At 47.4% G+C, this 21,795-nt stretch overlaps 1 protein-coding gene across 1 annotated transcript; it reads left to right on the top strand.

The window, feature by feature from the left end:
• The first annotated feature begins 13,118 nt into the window (after window positions 1-13,118).
• On the top strand, window positions 13,119-20,897 carry LOC119405780 (zinc finger protein 710). Its single transcript, XM_037672612.1, has 3 exons — window positions 13,119-13,228; window positions 18,783-19,145; window positions 20,813-20,897. Exons 1-3 carry the CDS (start codon window positions 13,119-13,121, stop codon window positions 20,895-20,897), a joined length of 558 nt encoding a protein of 185 aa, XP_037528540.1.
• The last annotated feature ends 898 nt before the right edge of the window (window positions 20,898-21,795 follow it).

Raw genomic sequence — 21,795 nt, 5'->3', positions numbered from 1 at the left:
AGAGTGTAATTTATCACTCCAAACTGATCCAATCTCACTTTGTTTGCTCTTCAGTCTCTGTACAGTCCCAGCGCCAAAATGAATGTTGGCCAGAGAGACCCAATCACGACACGCGTACCTCTCGTTCTGAAGCCCAGCGACAGCGATAGCGTCAGGTGTATCTAAAGCAGGCGCCACCAGCAGAAAGTTACACCAATCAAAGCCCATCTTTAGAATGACATCTTATGCGTTATTTTACGGCAGAATCATGCCCAACGTGATTGCGCACATTAACTCGTTCTCTCTTTATTTTTATATTATGTGTGCGTGTGCGCGCGCGTGTCAATGTTTTGTTTGTGCGGGCGTTGTTAGTGAGCAGCACCATCGCTTTTATAGCGACAGCGTTAAATAGCTCCTTTCGCAGAAATCCCGGTGTCGGCGTCGGCCTCGTTGGTTGTGAGCGAAAAAAACAGCATTGCCAATGAGCGAGAATTCGAGATAGACGCAAATAAATAAAACCATAAACTTCGGCTCAAGTGGGAATCGAAACCAGGCCTTTTGCGTGGCGAGCAGGTGTTTTAGCACAGAGCCACGTCATTTTTCTTTCTTTCTTTCATAGCACTTATTCAACATAAAGCAATTCAATACAATGAAGGAATGTTCGAGATTGGGCCTATTGGTAATCAATCTTGAACAGCGCAGAAGCGAACAACGGACCAAGTAAGATACAAAGGCAGACACAATTCAATACAGAGTGATAACTAATATATTCATTCTGCTCGTATCGCGACACATTGAAGAATGTATAGCACTAACCAATTCGCAATCAGCTCTAGAGCCAATGCTTGGAACTACTGAAAAATTACAGCATATCCACGGGTGAATGATGAAGAGCTTGGGCGAAGCTCCTGAAGCAATCATGGTCTCGGGATCGGCTTCTCGTTGACCCCGTTTCGCAGCGGCGTCCTTGGCGCGCACCGTCTCGGGATGCGCCTGGCTGCCGCCAAGCGAGCGCCCGCCGCTGCGCATCGTCCATGCTCCACCAACGATCTGACACGTACGGCGACGATCCAGGAGAATTAGAGAGGCGCTCACTCTCCGCGCATCCCCGCACAGCCCGCGCAGCAGCCAATCGGAAAGCAGCTGCACTTCTAGCGCCGTCTAGTGTCGATTCACACAAGCGCCATATTGCACACAATTCTATTGGACAAACGCCATCTAGGAAATGAGACGAGAAATGGTGATGACGAATCAGATTGTGTACAGCGCCATCTAGAATATCGTCCCTGAACTGCAGTTTGTATGTACTTCTATGAGACAGCGCCATCTGCCGTTTACGCCGGACAACGGAGACGTGGCAAGGTTAGACTAAGAGGAGCTACGCCCCTAAAATTGTACTAATGCCATCTATGCTAGGAGTCTCCTTATCGCATGTAATGTTGCGCTTTCCCAGACGCACCTTCTGTGTTCCAGCATGACCTGACGCCGGTACACACTGCAAAAGTAGTCAGAGATCACATAGAAAATAATAGGATCGCTGTGCTCTTCTGGCCAGCGCCAACATTTTGTGAAAATTATACGCAAGAGTATACATAAAGGAGCGATGGTGCGACACCCTGGTTACGCGGCGACTGCGGACGAGCTCTAGGTAGCCGCACGCGAAGAGTGGGAGAATCTTGCAGCGCATCATAACTTTGTGCCAGAGGTGTAGTCGTCACTGCCCTCTAGAATGGCAGCAGTGTTATTGCAAAGGGGGACATGAAAAAATACTAACACAACCTGAAACAAAATTATTCCAGTTTACTGATACTCCTACCCTAAACGTGTCAATTTTTTTGTGAAACGTGCACCAAATAACAGTTCGGATGTTCGTTTTTCTTTGCCTCTTCGTTGTACGACTACAAGAACAGGACAAAGAAAATGACGAAAGCTAGGTGACACGCCAAGGGTAAGAAGCACAACGTTTGAACTGAGAGCATCCAAATTTTAGTAGCCTTCATAATGCGGTCAGCACCGAGGGTCGAAAAACAGCTAGCAGACGACAAACGAGCACTCTCTGATGACGTGATGCGCGCGAAGGGAAGCTACCCTCCTCGCGCATGCGCGCACGTACATTGACGTGACGCCTAACGGCGCTAGTAGTACACAAAGCCACGCGCTCCTGTGTTCACTCTCAAAAAGATTGCGACTGTACATGCATTTGCCCATTCTTCGTGCTTGCGGCTTCAAACGCACTTGTGGCTTGGTTTATTGTTAATGAAAACCAGCAGATAATAAAGCCAAGGAAGGTATAGGGAACGTCAATTGAACTGTTTAAGCGAATTGTAATAATTGGGATATAGATGTGAAGAAAGTAAAGTGGACTAAACATGCCGCTGGCGGGGGTCGAACCTGCGACCTTCGGATCCCTATACCTTCCCCATACTTTCCTTTGCTTTAATATATGCTGGTTTTCATTACGGTTGTGTCAAACAAGGAAACGAGCCCTCGAAAATTCCCTTCCTTCATTGGTTCATTGTTGTGATTTAGCTTTTGGTTCGCAGCACACTTGATTCCTCAGCACATTCAAGCGCGTTCCCTGTCCTCCACTCCGCATGTATGCGTTAATGAATGTTAAGTTTCATGAACTCATCACGGATATTTTGCAGCTGTTCGTAGAAATAAGGCATCATTATTGCTCACCATTCGTCCAGCCTTCGCGTCCCCGGGCAGGTCTTGGCACGTTCTGGCGTTTTCTGATGGCAACGTGCATGCGCGGGCAACGAATCCGTGGCGCGGTGCGCATCGAAGCTGTGATCGCTTTTCTTTGTGGCTGCCAACGTTATAACTATCACACCCGCCCACTCGCCCTTGGCAGTGCCAAAGGTCCTCGACAGGTTCGTCAATATTCGAGTTTGGCAATGCGCCCGAATCACGCTGCGTGACGCAAATCGGCGAAGACCACGAAGCCTTGCGTTCTTCTTGCAATACTGAGATGCGATTGGCGGCACGCCACGCTTTGAAGAAGACCCGCGTGTGCGATATCGTGAGACAATTATCTAGCCAAAGAAAGAGATTACATTTCACGTCGGTTTTTGTTGCCGACTGGTACGTTAGAAGCCCCATTGAACCAGTTCTAAATTAAGTTTACTGCGGTTCTATCCGCCGACAGAACCGTTTCCGCATACATTTAAACTCTTGCAACATTTGCTTTATAAAACAGTATTAAGGCAGACCAGAGACACAAAGACGTAAAATCGTTAAGCATATTGCCGTGTGTACGTTGAGGCCTTGCTTTCCTTGTGAGCTGCCACGCTAATAATGTGGTTACGGTGCGGTGATTCTGACCCGAAAGTCGCGGGTTGGAACCCTCCGGGGGCGGTTGCAATTTTCGTGGTTGCGAGCATGTTAGAGACCCGTGTATTTATATTTAATTGCACGTTTAACAACCCCAGGTGTTAAAAATTTCCAAAGCCCTCTAATGTGGCTTGCCTTTAACCATATTGTGGTTTTAGCACGTAAAACCCCAGCAGTTATTCTTCTAAATGGCTGCTTATCTTCACTGTCACTGACGCTTACGCACGGCTTGCGAGCACACTTAATACCCATGTCGTATTCGGTGTGATCCATGGCACTGGAAACACCAGCTCTTCGCCATTAAATATAAACAACTCCGTACACAACGCGATACGAACTTGTGAACAAATTAGTGGAAGCAATGCTTCCCCGTTGAAAAAAGTTCTGCCTAATTTTGGGCTTCCGAGTCGGTGTCGTTAGCGTCTTCGAAGGGACTGCAAAGATCTTTTTCGTTTATTTTCTTGCTTGAAACAAAGTCACTTGCAATGTTCAAATAAATTACAGCGAAGATAGAGGGGCATATGCCCGGAAATGTGTAACAGGTCTCAGGGTACAAAATTTCACTTAATGGCAACAACATTGCCATGCTTCGTGTGCAGGCAAAAACGCATCAGACCAAAATCGATGTGCATGGAAAGACGCTAGTCATGACGCTTATAACACATGCTTAGTGTTCAAGTAGTGGCGCACTCTGCAACCTCATTTTTCATTCTTGATAAGCCAGGTTTAGGGTAGAGTTAAGTGTGCTCAATTCGTTCCCTCCCTCCATTGGCAAAAAGCATGCGCGTGTGTTGGGGCTCGGCAATACGCTGTTAATAAGAGACGTCAGTACTGCCTAGTCGCAGGTTGTTGGCTGATGTCTCAACAGGCAACTGTTTGAGCCTAGACAGCATCGCCATACTTTCATGCAGCAGCACTTCCAAGGCTCCTTTTATGCCGGGGTCCACACGTCAGTGGAGCCGTGGTGGACCCCGGCATAAAACACTTTCGTGTTAAAATGGCAGTACTACGCAGTCGCTCCCTTGTTCGGCTGACCCTAGTGTTGACGCGTCGGCAAGAAAGGAACACTATGACTTTGCATGTTTCCTGCATCAGTGAACAAACCGGGCCTTCTGTGAGACGAAAAATCATATTCGTTCTTGCGAGACGCGAAGTTTTCAGGAAAATGCGTGGCAACTCGCGCTTTCATTGATAGAACACAGCGTACACATATGAGTTTCGCGAGGTTTTCTGTAGCCACGTACATTAGTTAAATGTTATCATCTCACATTTTCAGTTGATATTCACCCTGTTTTACGTGCATATAGCTTTCGTCACTGTTTTTGCTGTGCATGAATCTCATGACATTGTACGCGGGAGGTCGCGCGGGCACGCGATGTGCTCTTCTATAACTGAGCAATCTCAAGTTGGCGAGACATTAAAATAGGGTGTCTATTTTTTGTCAGGAAAGCGTTGTTATGAATCGTACGAGCGATGTATCAGTCATTCGAGGACTCCCCGCCGTTCGTAGAGCGAAAGATCTCAACGCCGTCTGTTACCAGTGTGTCTGTTTCAAACTTTCATAGCCAGTGCTGCGCCGCTTGTTTTTGTACGTTTGTTGATAGGTGGCAGCACGCTGCAAGCGATTTCTTAGTTGACAGGTTTGAGAGCAATATGTTCTCCGTGCCCAGACGTCTCTCTAATTGTAAACATGGTGACGCGGAGTGGTCGAAGTCGTTCGGCGGAGAATATTTTTCAGATTGCTTTCAGCAGTGATGTTTCAGCAGTGAAGCACTCGCGAGGGGCCAGTTGCACACTTCACGTCCCCTCGTGCGCTAATCTTTTTGCACGCTCGGAAGTCACTTTGATTGTACTTAATGTATAATATCCTTGATCGAGATCAAAATAAAAGCGTTTTTTCTCGTGCATTGCATGTAGGGAAATTATTGTGGATAATATGAAGCGCCGGATACCGCCAACACGCTCGAGCTCGACCAGCGACGCGAAATGGTTAGAGCGATGAAACGTGCAGTTACGGCCACAATCCATGCCTCTCGGCTAACTTATGTACTTCAGCGGTACCTTACGAATGGCATTGTTGTTCGACGAATTTTTCGCAACGTCGAACAAGCATACGTGTGAATTCTTTTCGGTATTCATGTTTCGATCGTGCTGATCGAACCTGCAAAATCAGCTTGAAGTAAATTGCACATGGCTGGAGTCTATGCGTGGCTGTGACACAAGCGCTACCGAATGGGATGTTAAATCCTTGTGTTCGTTGAAGAAGTGTTTCCGCCTTCCTGACTGCGGAAGTAATGACGACAGCGTAATATGTTTGGAAACCATCACGACGTTGAACATGCGGTCCCGTGCAGAAGCGGCGGCGCTATTACCTAGCGGCCTACTACTGCGGCAAATCCGTCAGGCAGGCTCGCTACGTATTACCTCGGAATGCCGTTCAGTTCATACGTCAATTCTAGTTCATGCAGTTTTCTGTAGCACGCAGAGGGTTTCTCAACGCATTGTCTATGCACGGTAACGGAGCTGAGATCTAACCTCTCATGGAGCAGAAAATAATTAGGTGGCGAGCACTTAGCACTTTCCGTGGTTTGAGAAAGTATTTTGGTCACATATCCATTTCAGTGCAGCTCATGATCCGTTCAAAGTGGCACGGGCCGAATGTCGGCACGTCATATCCGTTCCTGTGTTAACAAACGGGTTGACCCTCTTCCGGGAGCAATCTTGAATAGCACAGCGCGCCACTTATAGTTCGTCGGCATTGCGAATAGGGAACGTCAATGGAACTGTTTAAGTGTAATGTAATAAATGGGATATAGATGTGAAGAAAGCAATGTGGACAATTTGCCGCTGGCAGGGGCCGAACCTGCGACCTTCGGATCCCTATACGTATACCTTGGCATCATTATCTGCTGGTTTTCATTAAGGTTATGTTAAAGAAAGAAACGATCCCACGAAAATTCCCTTCCTTCAATGGTTCATTGTTTTGATTTATCTTTTGGTTCACAGCACACTTCATTGCTCAGCAGATTTAAGCGCATTCCTTGTTCTGCACTCCGCATGAACGCGTTAAGGAATGTTAAGTGTTATAAACTCAAGGCGAATATTTTGCAGCTATTCTTAACAACAGAGGGCCCCTCACAGCCGATTTTTTGTTTGTGACATTTATGTTGCAATAAGTAGGTCTATGTCTTGTAGTCACGGAATGACACCGCAAATGCTCCTACGTGACGTCTAATTAATCCTAGCAGCGTTAATTGTGGTCATTTTTAGTGTAGGTTCAAAATGCGCGCCGAAAGAGGATAAGAAACTAGCGCCGCGCCGCGGCGGTCGCGCCTCGGGGCACGCGTGATGACGTACGCTCAGTATTGGGTGACGTCAGCCACGCGCTTGTTGAGCTGCCAGTTGGAGAAGTTCGTCTGCTCGTCGAGCACGTGGCAGACGATGCCATCGCTGTCAGACGTAGATTCGTGGCCCTGCTCATTGTCTAACGAATCCGACGACGGTTCGGATGTGGCAGACGCTGAGGTTGCGAATGTTTTGAAGGGAGGAGCCTGGCAATGCAGCGGCTGAAACCGAACGCGTCTTGTCGCCGCAAGGATCGCGGCTGCACTTTTTTCTACCGCTCCGATGCGTTCGCCTATAGGCTTCCCAAGCAACGCTTAGCGGCGCTGCTGCTCTTGACAGGCAGCGCCATCTCTGGCAGAAAAAGAGAAACTTCGGTGTAAGCAGCGCGCGTTTTCCCTTCTCTCCACCGCGTTGCTGCTTGTTTCTGTGCACGTGCAGAGCTCTCGCGGTGCACTTGCGGCGCCTCACAATGTACCGCTTTCAGTGCGGCTTCAAAAAGATTTTCAAGCTTGACTCGCACTTCCGAAAAGCGAACTTGATAAAATGAGAAAGGCTGGTCAATCACCTTAACGGTGAAGAGCAGACGATCGACGACAACGACGCCCGACTCAAAGCGAAATGCGTTTCCCAAGTCGCGATTACACGGTGTAGGACGTATGCCTCGAGGTAAGTCTCATTCTGTCACGTTAAAGATGAATAATGGTCCACATGCACTCCGAAATGAAGCAGTACACGCTATCGATGTTCTACAGCATGGACTACGAATCATATGATTGTTGTTTTGATATGGCATGCTCACAGTAGCAGCCGTGTACTTTCGTGAACAAACGTTTGCGGCGTGCGAAAAAAAGATTACACGGCCATGGCACTGCTTCCTCAGAAGGTTAGAGTCAAGTCATCCGTGCCGCTGGAGAATCACCCGCCGATTAAGACGCGAGGCAGCTAGCTGAGCATTAACCACTGTGAAGCAAGATGAACTGCTCGCCTCGTTTTTTCGGCTCTCGTGTCATGCTTGCAGTCTCTTTTTATGATATCGACTTGACAGGCGTATAAAACCTGTTGCGTGAACGCGGCTAGAAAATCGCACAAAATCAGAAGGTGGTTACTTCAAGGTTGTAATTGCAAAGCATGTATTAAGTGCCAGTTATATTCAGCGACTTAAATATATATCACCCTAATAAAGTGACAAAAACAAAGCAAACCTGCAGAACGATGTCAAAGCTTGCTGAAAATGCACAGACGTCCGTTCCGGCGTGATAAAGCAGCCTTCCCGACGCGTGAAATGCAAGCGCCGAACTTCTGACAATGTGCCGAATTCAGTTGAATTCAACCAACCGCGCAACGCTAACGCTATAACGCGAATGTGAACGTTCAAAAACGACGGGTAGGTCTCACGAGCACGGGGAATCAAAACACAAAGTTGCTTCACCTACAACCGTAACTGGACTTTAACAATGCGAGAAGACAGCGAGTAATCATTACAGTAGTCGCTGCGTGCATGCGCCGCGTTAATTACCGATTCAGGTAGTCGGAACGAACGAAAGCGATGAACTCAGACAGCCAAAATAGAAGGCGAGACAGCGCTGTCAGCTATCCACGCTTGCCTTTATTTCTCGTGCGACACGCCCGGGAACCGATACAGTTTAACACGTGAATCGTGTGCCTTGGTATTGTCTGCCCTGTTGTGGCTGGCCACTAAACCGCAATACTTCGGACCACGCTTGCGCTTCCGCGGGGTCGCTTCTGCCGTAGCGGAAATGCGCAGCTTCGCACAGCAAGCCTCTCGGTTCAACGTACCCAGCTGACGGCCCCCCAGTTAGCCGCACCGAGCGAAGAACGCGTGCGCTACCGCTACCTTGAGAGGGGCTGAGTCGGCCGCGCCTAAGGTTCAGAGCTTTCCGACAGAGCCGCAGCGCGGCTGGCGCAGCGCTGTCGTCGCGCCGCAAACTTGACGCTGTTTACAAACACAGCTGCTCGACGGCTTCCGGTTTTGTGCGCCAGCGTAGCCTAGTAGCATTGGCGCGGAACAAAAGCCTTAGCGAGTGGCCCGCACATTTTTAACACTTTTCTCCCTGTTTCTGGCCAAATATTTCGAATAAATATTCTTCTAAGCTGTATACACAACATTATAAGAGTTTGTCCTTCACTTTAAACGCCTTCCTTTTACCTAAAAGCGGTAAAAGAGTATTTCCTTATTCTGGCACAACTTAAAAAACACGCTTTCTGCTTCAGCGTTACAGAGTGATAATTGAAGTGACCGGAAGTTTCTTGGGTGCAACACGTGCTGCTGCTATCGCAATCTTGAAAACGACCGAAAAGGCGAATAGTGGACTCTTTATGCGTTGCTCTTTTTGTTGCCACCCGGCAGTTATTATTATTTTTTAACAAGCGTCTAGTGCTAACAGCACTACTTGGCGCCGCCGTTGAAGAACGGTGAGACGCCGTGAGCTGGTGTATCACTGGCGTCTGAAATATGATAGCTGCGCCTTAGTCGAAGCAGTTGTAGTGAAATATAAAGAAAAACATAAGAGCATGATAATAAATTATAACGATTCCAGTTCACTACAGACGCCGCTTGGACAGCGCAGTTGTACGTCCTCACTCGAAAGCGCTTTAATTTTTCTTTCTTCTAATGTGTTGACCTGCAAATAATAAAGACGAAAATTATCATCCCCAGCGTATGATCCACTGTTCAATCTCACGCACTCGCCGCGTGCAAATTGCTTAAAATTAGAATGAAATTATTCTCAATCGCGGGTACAATTACGTATTTCAGTTGTTTCAACCTCCTGAAACAGCCGAGTACGATATTCATTGGAAGTTAGTGGAAGCGAACGGCATACACCTTCTCTGTTAAACGCGTTACACAGTTTTATTTGGGCATCCGCAGCACTTCTGCGGACGCAGCCTGCCAGCCATTCCCAATGACAGGCTGCGTCCACATATATGTAGCGGGCGCTCAACTGAAACTGTCTATTAATGCACGGCACCGCTACAACGACGCGGAACGTGGAGAAATGCACACAAGAAACGCGCGCAAGCTGCTACAGCAGCAGGGGCGGTGCGACTAGAAAAAGTTGCACTGGCGCCACCTGGATTTTTCTTCGCCAAGGGGAACGCCTGAACCCTCCCGTTCGCGCCACTAGGAAGTTGGGTCTAATTCACTATAACCACAGTGCACCGCGCGTATTTCTGTCTGTGACGTCGACAATACTTGCTTTACCTCTGCAACGTCACAAAGGGCCTACGTCTACGTCATACTCGTGGTTATGTTGATAGCAGTTCAAAGTTCAGATGAGCACTCAGGCTTACTTTAAAAACAAATTAAAATATCTTAAAGGCAACGCTCGTCACTCACAATCTGTCAGAAGTGCCCCCGCATGCAGGACTATGAAACAACACAAACATCTCGCGTTTCCAAATTCGGTGTCAGGTGTCCTTTAAGGTATCATATTATTGCTCACCATAGACGTCAGACTCTGGAGTTTCCAAGATGTGTGGCACCACCTGTCGGAGAAGTATTGAGTAGTGCATAGACCGACTCTCTCGCATAGTTTGCTATGGGACCAGGTGCAAGTAGCGAGTGCGAAACAACGATTGAGCTTAATATCGCGTGTGTTTGCGCATTTAGCACTCAGAACGAGAGCTGTGAATTGCTCTCCGCTAGTCGGACGCGCCACCAAACCGTCGTGAAGTGCTTGCTGGATCACTCGCCTGAACGACGGCGAAAACAGCAGCAGACGAGAGCCCTCCGCACGCTACGAAGAAACTCCGCAAAAGACGCACTGTTGCGTTGTGAATTGCCACGGACGTAAAAGACTGAATAACAACGTTAGTTTCACCGATTTCCATAGTTGTCGTACGAAGAAGAAAGGCGAGAGCGCTGGATACGAGCCGTTGCGAGCGTGTTCGGTAAGCGAAGTACCCGCGTTCTCCACAGCCGGTGGCATGAATGTGTGGCTCTGCTGTTGTTTTGCGTAGCCCTGATGCAAAACCGTGGTAACTTTGACTATGAAGCTCAGCAGAGGCTCTGACCGCGGTGCTTGTCGTGTAACACGAAGTGAGCAGCTAGAGGCAGACTGGAGACGCGTGATACGCACACCGCGACGAGTTGGTCGTCACAACACAGCATCGCAGACATATGTACGTTTTGAAGGCTCAGAGTTCTGGTTCTAACTAGCTAACACCACGTGCGTCATACAAGTAAATCGCAGAATGTTGGTCGTTCAGGTTTGTTTCGCCCGTGTCCTCCGCGGTTGCCGTAGCTATCTCGGAGGCCACGGTTTTGCCTTTGGTTGTACCCCGCGAAAGTGGACACGCACGTATCCCCATTTGCAGTACAAACAAACGGAAGACGACCATCAAGAGACCATTTGAGGATGCGTAATAAAACACTCCAATGCACAGGAAGCGAGAGATGAATTAAGGGAGAATGCAACTGAAAAGGCGAAAATCGCCGGGGCCATTCGCCCCTGATGAACCGAGTTTTGTACCACTGATCGTAAGATGCATAGCTAAGTAAATTGATCGTGTATGTAGGTACTTTATCGCTGTGGCATACGTATATACCCGATTTTAACGCATTTAGGCTCTAGAGAACGGATGTCGGAGGGCTTGCCTCGAACTCGGTGTCGTGTGATGCTCGCTTGTACTTGCGAGTTGCAGCGCGCGGGAATAACTAAAACTTATTTTGTTGTACTCGCAGTTCGCTTTGATCAGCTTCCTTTGTTTCTGAAGCGTGTATTGGCGGAAGAAGCTTTCCAGGTCCTTGATTTTCAGGAAACCGCGCCTCAACACCAACGAAAGAGGAGGGTTATATTGCGGCCTATGCACATGCGCTTGCGGGCGGCTCTCTTTGCACTACCCAGTTAGGGCCAGGGCTACGATGAGGGCGCTGGTGGCGGTGTTTTTCGCAGCGCCGCCTGGGCAGAGTCTGACGTCTATTCTTCCAGCGTTCGCATCCCTGGGCAAGTCTTGGCACGTTCTGGTGTTTTAGGATGGCAACGCGCATGCGCGGACAACGAATCCGTGGCGCGGTGCGCATCGACATTCTCATCGCTTTTCTTCGTGGCTGCCAACCTTATCACTATCGCGCTCGCCCGATCGCCCATGACAGAGCCAGAAGTCCTCGACAGATTCGTCAATATTCAAGTCTGGCGATGCTCTCCAATCGCGCTGCGTTACGGAAATCGGCGAAGACCTCGAAGCCTCGCGTTCCTCTTGCAATACTGAGCAGCGACTGCCGGCACGCCACGCGTCCACGAAGACCCGCGTCTGCGATATCGTGAGACCAAAGAAAGCCAAAGAAAGAGATTACGTTTCGCGTTGGTTTTCGTTGCCAACTGGTACGTTAGAAGCGCCATTAAACCAGTTCTAAATTAAATTTACTGCGGTGTTATCTGCCGACAGAACCAATTTCACACACATTTACAGGCAAACTCTTGCAACCTTTGCTGTGAAAAAAAGTATTAAGGCAGCCCAGACACACAAAGATCCAAAATCGCTAAGCCTATTGCCGGGTGTACGTTCAGTCCTTAATTTTCTTGTGAGCTGCCGCGCTAATATTGTGGTTACGGCGCAGGCATTCTGACCCGAACGTCGCCGGTTCGAACCTTCCCGCTGCGGTCGCATTTTTCAAGGTGGCGAGATTATTATAGACCCGTGTACTTAGATTTAGGTGCACGTTTAACAACCTCAGGCGAAAGAAATTTCCAAAGCCCTCTAATGTGGCTTGCCTTATAATCATGTTGTTTTGGCACGTAAAACCCCAGCAGATAATACTCTCAATAGCTGCTTATCTTCGCTGTCACTGACGCTTACGCACACCTTGCGAGTACTTTTGAGACCCATGTCATATTCGGTATCATCCATGGCATTGGAAACACCACCTCTTCGCCATTACTCCCAACGACTGCGTACGCAACACGATACGAACTTGTGAACAAGTTAGTGGCAGCGATGCTTCCTCGTTGAAAAAAAATAGGTTCTGCATAATTTTGGGCTTCCAAGTCGGTGCCCTTACGCGTCTTCGAAGGGACTGCAAAGATTCTTTTCGTTTCTTTTTTCTCGCCTGAAGTAAAGACACTTGAAGTGTTCAAATAAATTACAGCATAGATAGAGGGGCATATGCCCAGTAATATGTAACAGGTCTCAAGGTATAAAGTTTCACTGCATGGCAACGAGGTTGCCATGATTCGTGTGCAGGCAAAAACGCTTCAGACCAAAATCAATCTGCATGGAAAGACGCTAGTCATGACGCTTAGAGCACATGCGTAGTGTTCAAACAGTGTCGCACTCTGCCACCTCTTTTTTTTATTCTTGATAAGCCAGGTTAGGGTAGGATTTGATGCGCTCAATTCGTTCCCTTCCTCGTCTGGCAAAAAGCATGCGAGTGCAGTGGGGCTCGGCAAGAGGCTGTTAGTAACGGACGTCAGCACTGCCTAGTCGCAGCATCAGACATGGCCGAAGAAAGAAACGACGGAAACACGCCTCCTGAATTTCTCAACCTCGACCCAGCACCGAGTACGAGCCGCGTACTTTCCCAGGATGTTCCGTTAGACCTCTCTTGGTGAGTTTTTCTGCGCTAAAGCAGCTACGTGTCGAAACGTCCTGGAATTGAGACTATGACGTATGTCTCTTCGGGCAGTAACGCTGACATATCGAAAGCCAGTTTTTGACTACATTGAACACCGTCATTCGCTCGGCGTGGTTGCCTGGAGGCTGAGGTGTAGTGCTGCTAAACCCGAGGACGTGGGTTCGATTGGCGTCTATCGCAGAAGCATTTTGTTTTAGTTGAAGGACAGCATGCTTGTGCGTTCATTTATTGATCCGTAGCGAATCCCAGGTTGGGAGAATCAAGTCACACTCCTTCACTACTGCGTGCATCAAAAATCGCATCCTGGTTTCGGAAGACCCATAATTCCAAAACACTTTTCGGTTTCCTCGCATTGATTGGCGAAAGCAGTGCGAACACGTGGGGACCCAGCGGCAGCTAAGTTACATGAAGCTTACATGCTTGCTAATGCAATCAGTGAAAAGATTAACCTGTAAGTTGTAAAAGCAATACGAACGTTGTCAGTACAATAAACCAACTTTTCCTGGGCGTTTACACCCACCGTGATAGCGTAGAGCGTACGGTGTCACGTTGCTAAGCTCGAGGGCGTAAGTTCGATTCCCGGCTATGGCGGCCCTATTTCAGTGGGAAGGAAACGCAAAAATGCCAGGCCTGCGCGGAAAGCGCAGCGCAGTCACAGGGAAAGCTGCTGGAGCGGCATTTCTAGATCCCGTTGCAAACTCTCTTGGGGCTACTAATACAAGTACACTAGCAAGGTACCCACTACGCCATAAATCACAACATTTGTGAAATTGGGAAGCACCTACAACGCCATTATTCGTCATTGTGCGCAGAAGCGAGGTTCCAACTACACATATGTAAGCCATTATGTGCACTTTGTTTACGTGACGACTGATGACGGTGAAGAATTGTGGCCTTGCCCTTTGTAATGGGTTGGAAGCTTTAAACGGCTCACCAGTTACGTAATTCGCATTGTGTGACGCCCGGTCGCTATTTAACTCTCCCACCATGCAATATAACATACATTGACGTGAGAAAGAGAGACAGAGAGAGGGGGGAAGAACTTTATTGAGACCCTGAGAAAATGGATGATGGGCTCATGGGCTTCCTTGGCAACCAATGCAAGTGCACTTGCGAGGAATCCACTACGCTATAAATCATAATTTCTCTGTAGTAGGGAAGCAGCCACTATGCCATTTTTCTTCATTCAACGGACAGCCGTGGTACCCGCTAAAAACATGTAAGGCATTATGCGCACTTTGTTGGTGTGGTGCCTGATGACGATGAAGAATTTTTGCAGAGCCCCTTGTAGTGGGTTGGAAGCATCCAACAGCCCACTCGTTGCGCAATTCGCATTGTGTGACGCCTGGTTACAGAATTCGCGTTGTGTCATGCGTGGTTGTTATTTCACTCTTCTACCACACTAAATTACATATGATAATGTGGTTCCTTCCGGTCATGAAGCCTGTATAGCGTCTATTTGCAAGGCAGTTCCAAGCACAGGCATTAATGGCCATCTGTCAAAACCGGTATCTATTTGCTCTTCTGTAAAGCAAGGCTGCCCAATGTCCCTACTGCTGTTCGCACTTTATCTTGAACCGCTATGCCTGAGCATAATACGATCGAATAGTATTCGCGGCTTCAATATATTAGGCAATGAAGTTAAGGTATTGGCTTATGCAGATGACGTAGCTTTCTTTTGCTCAGACAAACGAAGTATTGAGAATGTGGTATCTACAATAAGTAAATTCGGCATTGTATCAGGTGCTCGTTTAAACACATCTAAAAGTTTAGGATTATGGTTTGGATCATGGGGTAGTACGCCGGAGAAGTTCGCAGGAATTAATTGGACTCGTATTCCACCAAAGTACCTCGGTGTGCCGCTAGATGCGTACAGATTCAGCGCACGATACTGGAAAGAACGTGTTCCTAAGCTTGAACGACAGGCCCAGACTTACGTTCCACATCGCCTTTCCATCTTTGGGAGAGCTAAAGCTTGCAATACATTTTTAGCCACAAAGCTATACTATGTATTGCAACTTATTCATTGCGCTCGATCTTACATACAGCGCTTTCATCGGACTTTCGCAACTTTCGTGTGGTCTTCGACGTTTGAACCAATGAGACGGGATAACCTATTCAGGCCAGTTAAGGAGGGAGGGCTGGGTTTAGTTCATTTATATCTATGGCAAATTGTTTCACGGTTCTACTTTTTTCGCGACAGTTCGCATCCCATTATTCGATCATTCTTGCAGATTACGTTTGTTAATGCTTTACCTGACTTGATTGTTTCCTCAGATTTCTCTGTACGCCCGTGTTTGTGGGGATTTATGCAGGAAGTTTTCATCGCTGTACGGTTTCTCAAGGTCCGGTTTTCCATAGAATATCTATACACAGTATCACGCAAGCGACTCTACAAGGATTTGTTATCCATGCTTTTTCCACCTCCACTTTACCGCTCATTATATTCTCACCTTCCAGGACATGATGTACTAAAACGAGTTCGGAAAATGCATCTTTCTCCTGATACAAAAACCTTCTTTTACAAACTCCATACTGATACACTGCCGGTGAAATCATGGTTGCAGAGGAAAGGTATTTTTGTTTCTTCAGTTAACTGTCGTCTCTGCGATGTACCAGAGACAGTAGAACACTGTTTTATTAGCTGCAAAGATGCCATTCTATTTTGGGACATCCTTCAACGAACTGTTCAAAAATATTTTAACATTAACTCGCATACTATACGTTACCTTCTCCCAACGTCTCTTGATGAAGTGCCCTTTGACATGTTTTTCCTTATGGGACTGCACAGTCTGTGGAAAACGCGCATGCAAGACCGTAATGCAGAACTAACCACTGCTTCAAGTATGCATTTCATGCGTATGGCTCTCCATCTAAAGGACATTTACGAAGAACTTGACATCACACCAGACTGGCACCCCATCTTGATGAGGTGTTCATCCTTACCAGCCTCCACGTGTAACAAGCTTTGAAGAGTGACTTTTCCTGCTTCTCTGGACTTGCACAGTATATATGCATGTAAGCTTTTGAATGCTTGTGCAGTGCTTGTGCGATTATTGTCGCTAAGTGAATGCATCACTACGTCATAGCGTTTGTGATAATTTCAAATACGCATTATAATAAATACCATGAAAGAAAAAAAAAAACACAGGCATGGCTCTGAGGTACAACACTGGGCTCCCACGCAAAGGGCCCAGGTTCGAACCCCGTTCCATCCTGGAAATTTTTTCTTATTTCGTTTTTAGGGGCGAAGCTCCTTAAAGCGGCACCCGTTCGTCCCTCGTAGTTGTCGTAGTCGTAGTGCGTAACCAGTCGTAACGCTAGTTCCAGATCTTGACCTCCAAGGTGGTGCCGGTGGGAGATTTTTCCTGTGCGTTGTTGAAATATAAAAAATTCGCAGCGTGCGCGTTAACTAAAAGCCGAATTTTTCTGTCTCTCATTCCCCATTAGCAGCCATTGGCATGTTCCAGTAGGAAACGTTAGTAGAAGTAGAAGTGTAAGTGTTAGCTAAAAGCCGACTTCTTCTGTCTCTCATTCCCATTATCAGCCATTGTTTACCTCCAAGGTAGTGCCTGGTGAGATTTACCTGTGCGTGATTAAACAATAAAAATTTTGTTCAAAACGCCGTTGATTGATGAAATAAACCAACGAAAGACGCCAGATGTTTTCTAAAAGCAAAACGAAAGAACGCCAGATGTTTCTAAAGCAAAACGAAAAGACGCCAGCTGCTTAACGAAAGACGCCAGATGTTTTCTAAAGCAATAGTTTCCTAAACAATGAAAATTCACAGCGTACATGTAAAATTAATGTGAGCTGCAAGTCGTCATAACTCATCGAACCTTTACTATAAACGCGCCCGATCTCACGTCGGTGATGATGTACTGGGCAGAATTCACGGAAGATTCACGGTTTACCGATGAACCTCCGCAGCTCCGCCCACTCATCATCATTCACTCCGTGGATATGCTGTGATTTTTTTTCTTATTTCGAGCGATAGTGGTTACGGACACAGGCAGCGGCGGCGGCGGCGGCGGACAACTACGCCACCGAAAACGGCCGTTGAAATGATCTCATAACAGCTTTCGCTGTAAAAAGCACGACTGTGTTTAGATTTAGGCGCACATTAAAGAATCTCCGGTGGTCGAAATTAATTCCGACTCTCCCACTACGGCGCGCCTCGCAATCATATGGTGGTTTTGGCGCGTGAAACCACATCAATCATTATTATGCTGGGCGGTGAACCTTGAACGTTTCAGCAGGAACGCAGCCGGTATGGCAGCAAATAAACAAACACCAGGTTGGTTTCGCTAAGTAAATATACTGATGGTTCGCGTTTAGCAATTAAAGAACTAGCACAGGTGAAGCAACCAGCGGTCCGAAACGGAGCAAGCACGCGCACCACCAACCGTCCTCGTGTTCGTCTTTCGCTGGCGCTCCTGTCTGCGCCCTATCGATTCTACAAATCACTCCTCCGCGGAAAGGGAGCCATTTTGGCGGCCTATGCAACAGGTACAACTGGTGGGTCATGGTGTGGCTTCAGTCGGTCGACGTGAACAGTCTCGCGGCCACGGTGGCGACGCTCTGCGGATCATTGAACGGACTCGACAATATAGATGACCGGGGATGCTTGGCGTAGGATGCGGTAGGGGCCTTCATACTTAGGCAGTAGCTTTGTGGAAAGGCCAGGAGCAGAGGAGGGAACGCGAAGGCACACCACTGTTCCAGGCGAATATGACTGGGGAGGCAGGTTTGCGTCAGTTACATGCTGCGTTTAATCTGACAACAGGTCGGAGAGTCGGAGGCATAGCAAAGATGATAACGGTTACCTTTTTGCTACCGGCTGGAGATAGCTAGGAATGACTGACGTGCACATCGCTGAGGCGCTTTGCCCCAGTGCTCACTGTCCTGCATGCGTAATCATGGAAACTGCAATGGAACTTTGAAGCGCAATATCTCGGGGCACAGATATGTTAGAATTCTTTCAAGTGGAATTGTGTAGAAACGCGACAGCCTCCAACCTCTAAATACGAACATGGCCGCTTGCTGCACTCATTAAAAAGTTCATTATTCAATGTCAATTAATTGGACGGCAGACAGCGATAATTATTCTCTCTTTGTGTCCCAGTGATTAAAAAAACTGATCTGCAAAGGTGGTTTGCAGATCCCAGTGCTGAAATTTAAAAAATCCATAAACCGTAATATTGAACACACTCTTTCATACCCGAATTTTATACCCATCTGGAGAGATTACTTTTGTCGGAAACAACGGTCTCGTAATCTACTAGCCTAGCGTTTACATTAACAAGGCAAAGCCACTTTAGGTGGGGGAAACCACTCGAAAATATGTTTCGGAGACAAACCAGGGGCAAACACGTGGCTTCACCTTTGCTGGTAATGCGTTGCGACAGCTTCCAGTCAAGAATATTTTAAAAATCCTCTTTGGTTCTCGCCCCACCGGCCGAGAGACGTGCCACAAATACAGCTTCGTTGACAATTTCTTAAATGTTTCTTAATCGTCCTCTCGCAGCCGGCCAGCCAAAAGTTCCGAAGCATCGATCCAGCCGCAGGGAACCAATAACGAACCCTGGGTGTGCCCCTTCTGCATGGAGAAATTTACCCGTGTGGCCGACGTCAAGAACCATATCGACCACAACATAATCGACCGAAGACATCGGTGCCCTGTGTGCGGCAAGCTGTTCCGGATCCCTTCCCATTTTAAAAGGCATTACGTCACTCACACCGGCGTGAAGCCTTACTCGTGTGATGTGTGCGGACGCAAATTTGCCCACTACCCCCACCTCAAGAGGCACAAGATAATGCACACGGATGCAAGGCTGCACAGTTGCGAGCAATGCGGGGCTAAGTACAAGTATAGCGGAGGCCTGCGGAGGCACGTCAGAAAGAAACTCAGCACGTGGCAGCACTGCACCGAAAGAGTAATCTCGACAAGGAAATCTGAACATTTCTCGCACTGCTTGTGAACATGGCTGAATGCTAGGAACTACTAACATCCTGACAAAAACATATGGACTAATCTTACTCATTAAGACTACAGCTGAAATAGGGCTGGAAAAAATACTCACCCTGGTTATGCGAAGAAACAGCCTAATTCTGTGTGATCAGTCCCTTCCAAGATGTAGTTGCAAGATAAAACAAAGTTTATAGTGAGCGCTATATGCTTTCCAGAGTACCCAATATTGTTGACAAGAGTTTTTTTATGCTTAAGGGAGAATAAGGTGAATTCGCACGAAGTTGTACTTTTTCATTACAACCATTCACATATATTTTTTGTGACCAGCAGTTGTAGCTCGGTAGTTATGGCATTGTACTGCTAAGATTGAGGTCGCGGGTTCGATCCGAGTCTTACTATCTGCATTTCAATAAGGACAAAATTCCAACGCGTAGGTGTACCTATAATTGCGCCCACGATGAGTGCAACACAACTGGACAGCGTAAGTGCGAAGCCCTCCTTTACGGTGTGTATAATAAAAAGCTTCTTCCTGCACATCGAATTTGAGAATTTATTAAAATTCTTCAGACCTTCTCGTTATTGCTTGTTTTTGTTTCCTGGTTTACGACTAAAGTCTTTGAAAAAGTATTTCGCTGTAGCTGCCCAGCAGCGATGCACTTGAGAGTTTCGATTTAAAAATTGTAGACACATTCACGCAAAGTACGCGGGTGTGCCATTGCATAGTTCTACGATGCCAGGGATTTCATTGGCATTATGCAACGTTGAATATTCAAAGTAGTTGACGTCGGATGGGTATTGTATATTGACACGAAATGAATACTTTCACTTCTACGAAATGAAGTTACTGTCTTTGTCAACACGATAATTATTGGATGCAGGTGTGTAACGATTACATATTAGTTGGTTCGCAAGTATATGCTGCATTTCACGCCCTTCCAGATAATTTCGCACGTCTTCAGCGCGGAACAGTTCTGATGGAATACAAAGTAAATCTCGAGTTCAACCATGTTTAGCATTATTTGTGCGACGTGTGTGACGTGTTGTTTTCGTTTTTCTTAGTGTTAATCAGAATTAGTGCGCAGTGAGAATGGTAGTAAGGTCAGCACGTTTCGCAATATGTGTTACACAAAAATGGCACTAATCAAACAACCGATGCTATAGGACATATGCCGTGCCGTTATGTTTCATGACTCCTCGTAAAGGTTTTGCGTGTAAAATGACAGGTGTATAGCTAAGGGACAAGAGGAGAGCAGAGTTGCGCTGGAAACAAACGCGTGCTAATCACTTTTTCTTCGAAATCAATAAGAATTGGGCATGAACACGGAATATAGCGAGAAGTTAGGACAGCGGCAAATCGTTGACAGAAACCGACTGGATTCGATGAGAAGGCAAGCGCGCAGGGGGGAGAGAGAAATTTATTTGGGCAGGTGTAAATAAATACATTGCGGGGATAACACGGCCGCAGTGAGCATAGGACTGGGTCGATAGGAGAAACGTAGGCGAGGCCTTTTCCCTAAGGTGAAATGAACTTAATTTGGTCCTTGAGAACCCTGATCAGACAACCCCTGAAGGCGTGTCCACCGCAGTTGCTGGCCGCGCCCACGCCGGTACTGGAAGACCGTGGCCATCCGCCCGTTCTCAGACCACCTGGACGGCCGACAGCTGGACTGAGAGGTCACGGCTTTTGAGTGCCTTCGCCCTATTGTGCGCGTAGTCATGCTGATGATGATGAGAATGATTAGGGGTACATTGGAGTGAACGGCACTGACATTGTAATAATACAGGCAGTGATGCGGAACGGGAATGAAGGGTCCCGTGAAAGCGGACGGGTCTTGACTCACACGAGTGGGGACAGTTGCGGGCCTGGATGACTGTATGTGTACATTAGGATGAGGATAATAATATCTGGGGTTTAACGTCCCAAAACCAAGATATGATTACGAGGGACGCCGCAGTGGAGGGCTCCGGAAATTTCGACCACCTGTGGTTCTTTAACGTGCACCTAAATCTGAGTACACTGGCCTCAAAGTTAGTATGAGGAAGCGTCTGGCGCACAAGAAACGAAAAGGATGAGTAGTATGCATCACTCTAAGGAAAATGTGAGGACGCTTGAGCTGCGCGTTCAAGAGTAGAATGCGATAGCGTAATCGGGCGCCCTGCACATCGCCTTCTCAACTGCTAGCCTTGCTTCCGTTCGTGGTACATGTCTCAACCGTGCCGCAAGGAAACGAACCTCTGTGAGCATAAAGCTGGCCTAGAATGCCTGCTATCCCAGAATTCCTACTGCAAGTAAAGTTGCGAAGTGACCACTACGCCATAATTCTTCCTTTTGGGAATAAGCGAAGGGCGCATTATGCGTCCGTAAGGAAGCACGCGAAACTACGCAGGTGCACACTTGTTGATGCTTTTGCTCATGATGATGATTAAATATGTCTAAGCTTTTTGTGAATATTCAGGGGAACTCCACGGTCAGTGGCACTCTACGTGCAGGAAAGGCAGAACTGGCGGATGAGGTGGCTGTAGCAATAGCACTAGCCTCCACAAAAGCCCACGTCAGAATCAGCGACTC

The sequence above is a fragment of the Rhipicephalus sanguineus genome, chromosome 9, assembly GCF_013339695.2.
Source record: "Rhipicephalus sanguineus isolate Rsan-2018 chromosome 9, BIME_Rsan_1.4, whole genome shotgun sequence".
Taxonomy (NCBI): domain Eukaryota; kingdom Metazoa; phylum Arthropoda; class Arachnida; order Ixodida; family Ixodidae; genus Rhipicephalus; species Rhipicephalus sanguineus.
Note: the sequence above shows the minus strand (reverse complement) of the source record. Positions and strands in the feature narration are given on the sequence as shown.

What these genes read in the sequence shown, in the direction of transcription:
- LOC119405780 (XM_037672612.1), top strand. Translation starts at nt 13,119, where the DNA reads ATGGCCGAAGAAAGAAACGACGGAAACACGCCTCCTGAATTTCTCAAC. An exon ending in GTTCCGTTAGACCTCTCTTG is followed by an intron (nt 13,229 to 18,782) that starts GTGAGTTTTTCT and finishes GTCCTCTCGCAG; the next exon opens with CCGGCCAGCCAAAAGTTCCG. An exon ending in TATAGCGGAGGCCTGCGGAG is followed by an intron (nt 19,146 to 20,812) that starts GCACGTCAGAAA and finishes TGTCCACCGCAG; the next exon opens with TTGCTGGCCGCGCCCACGCC.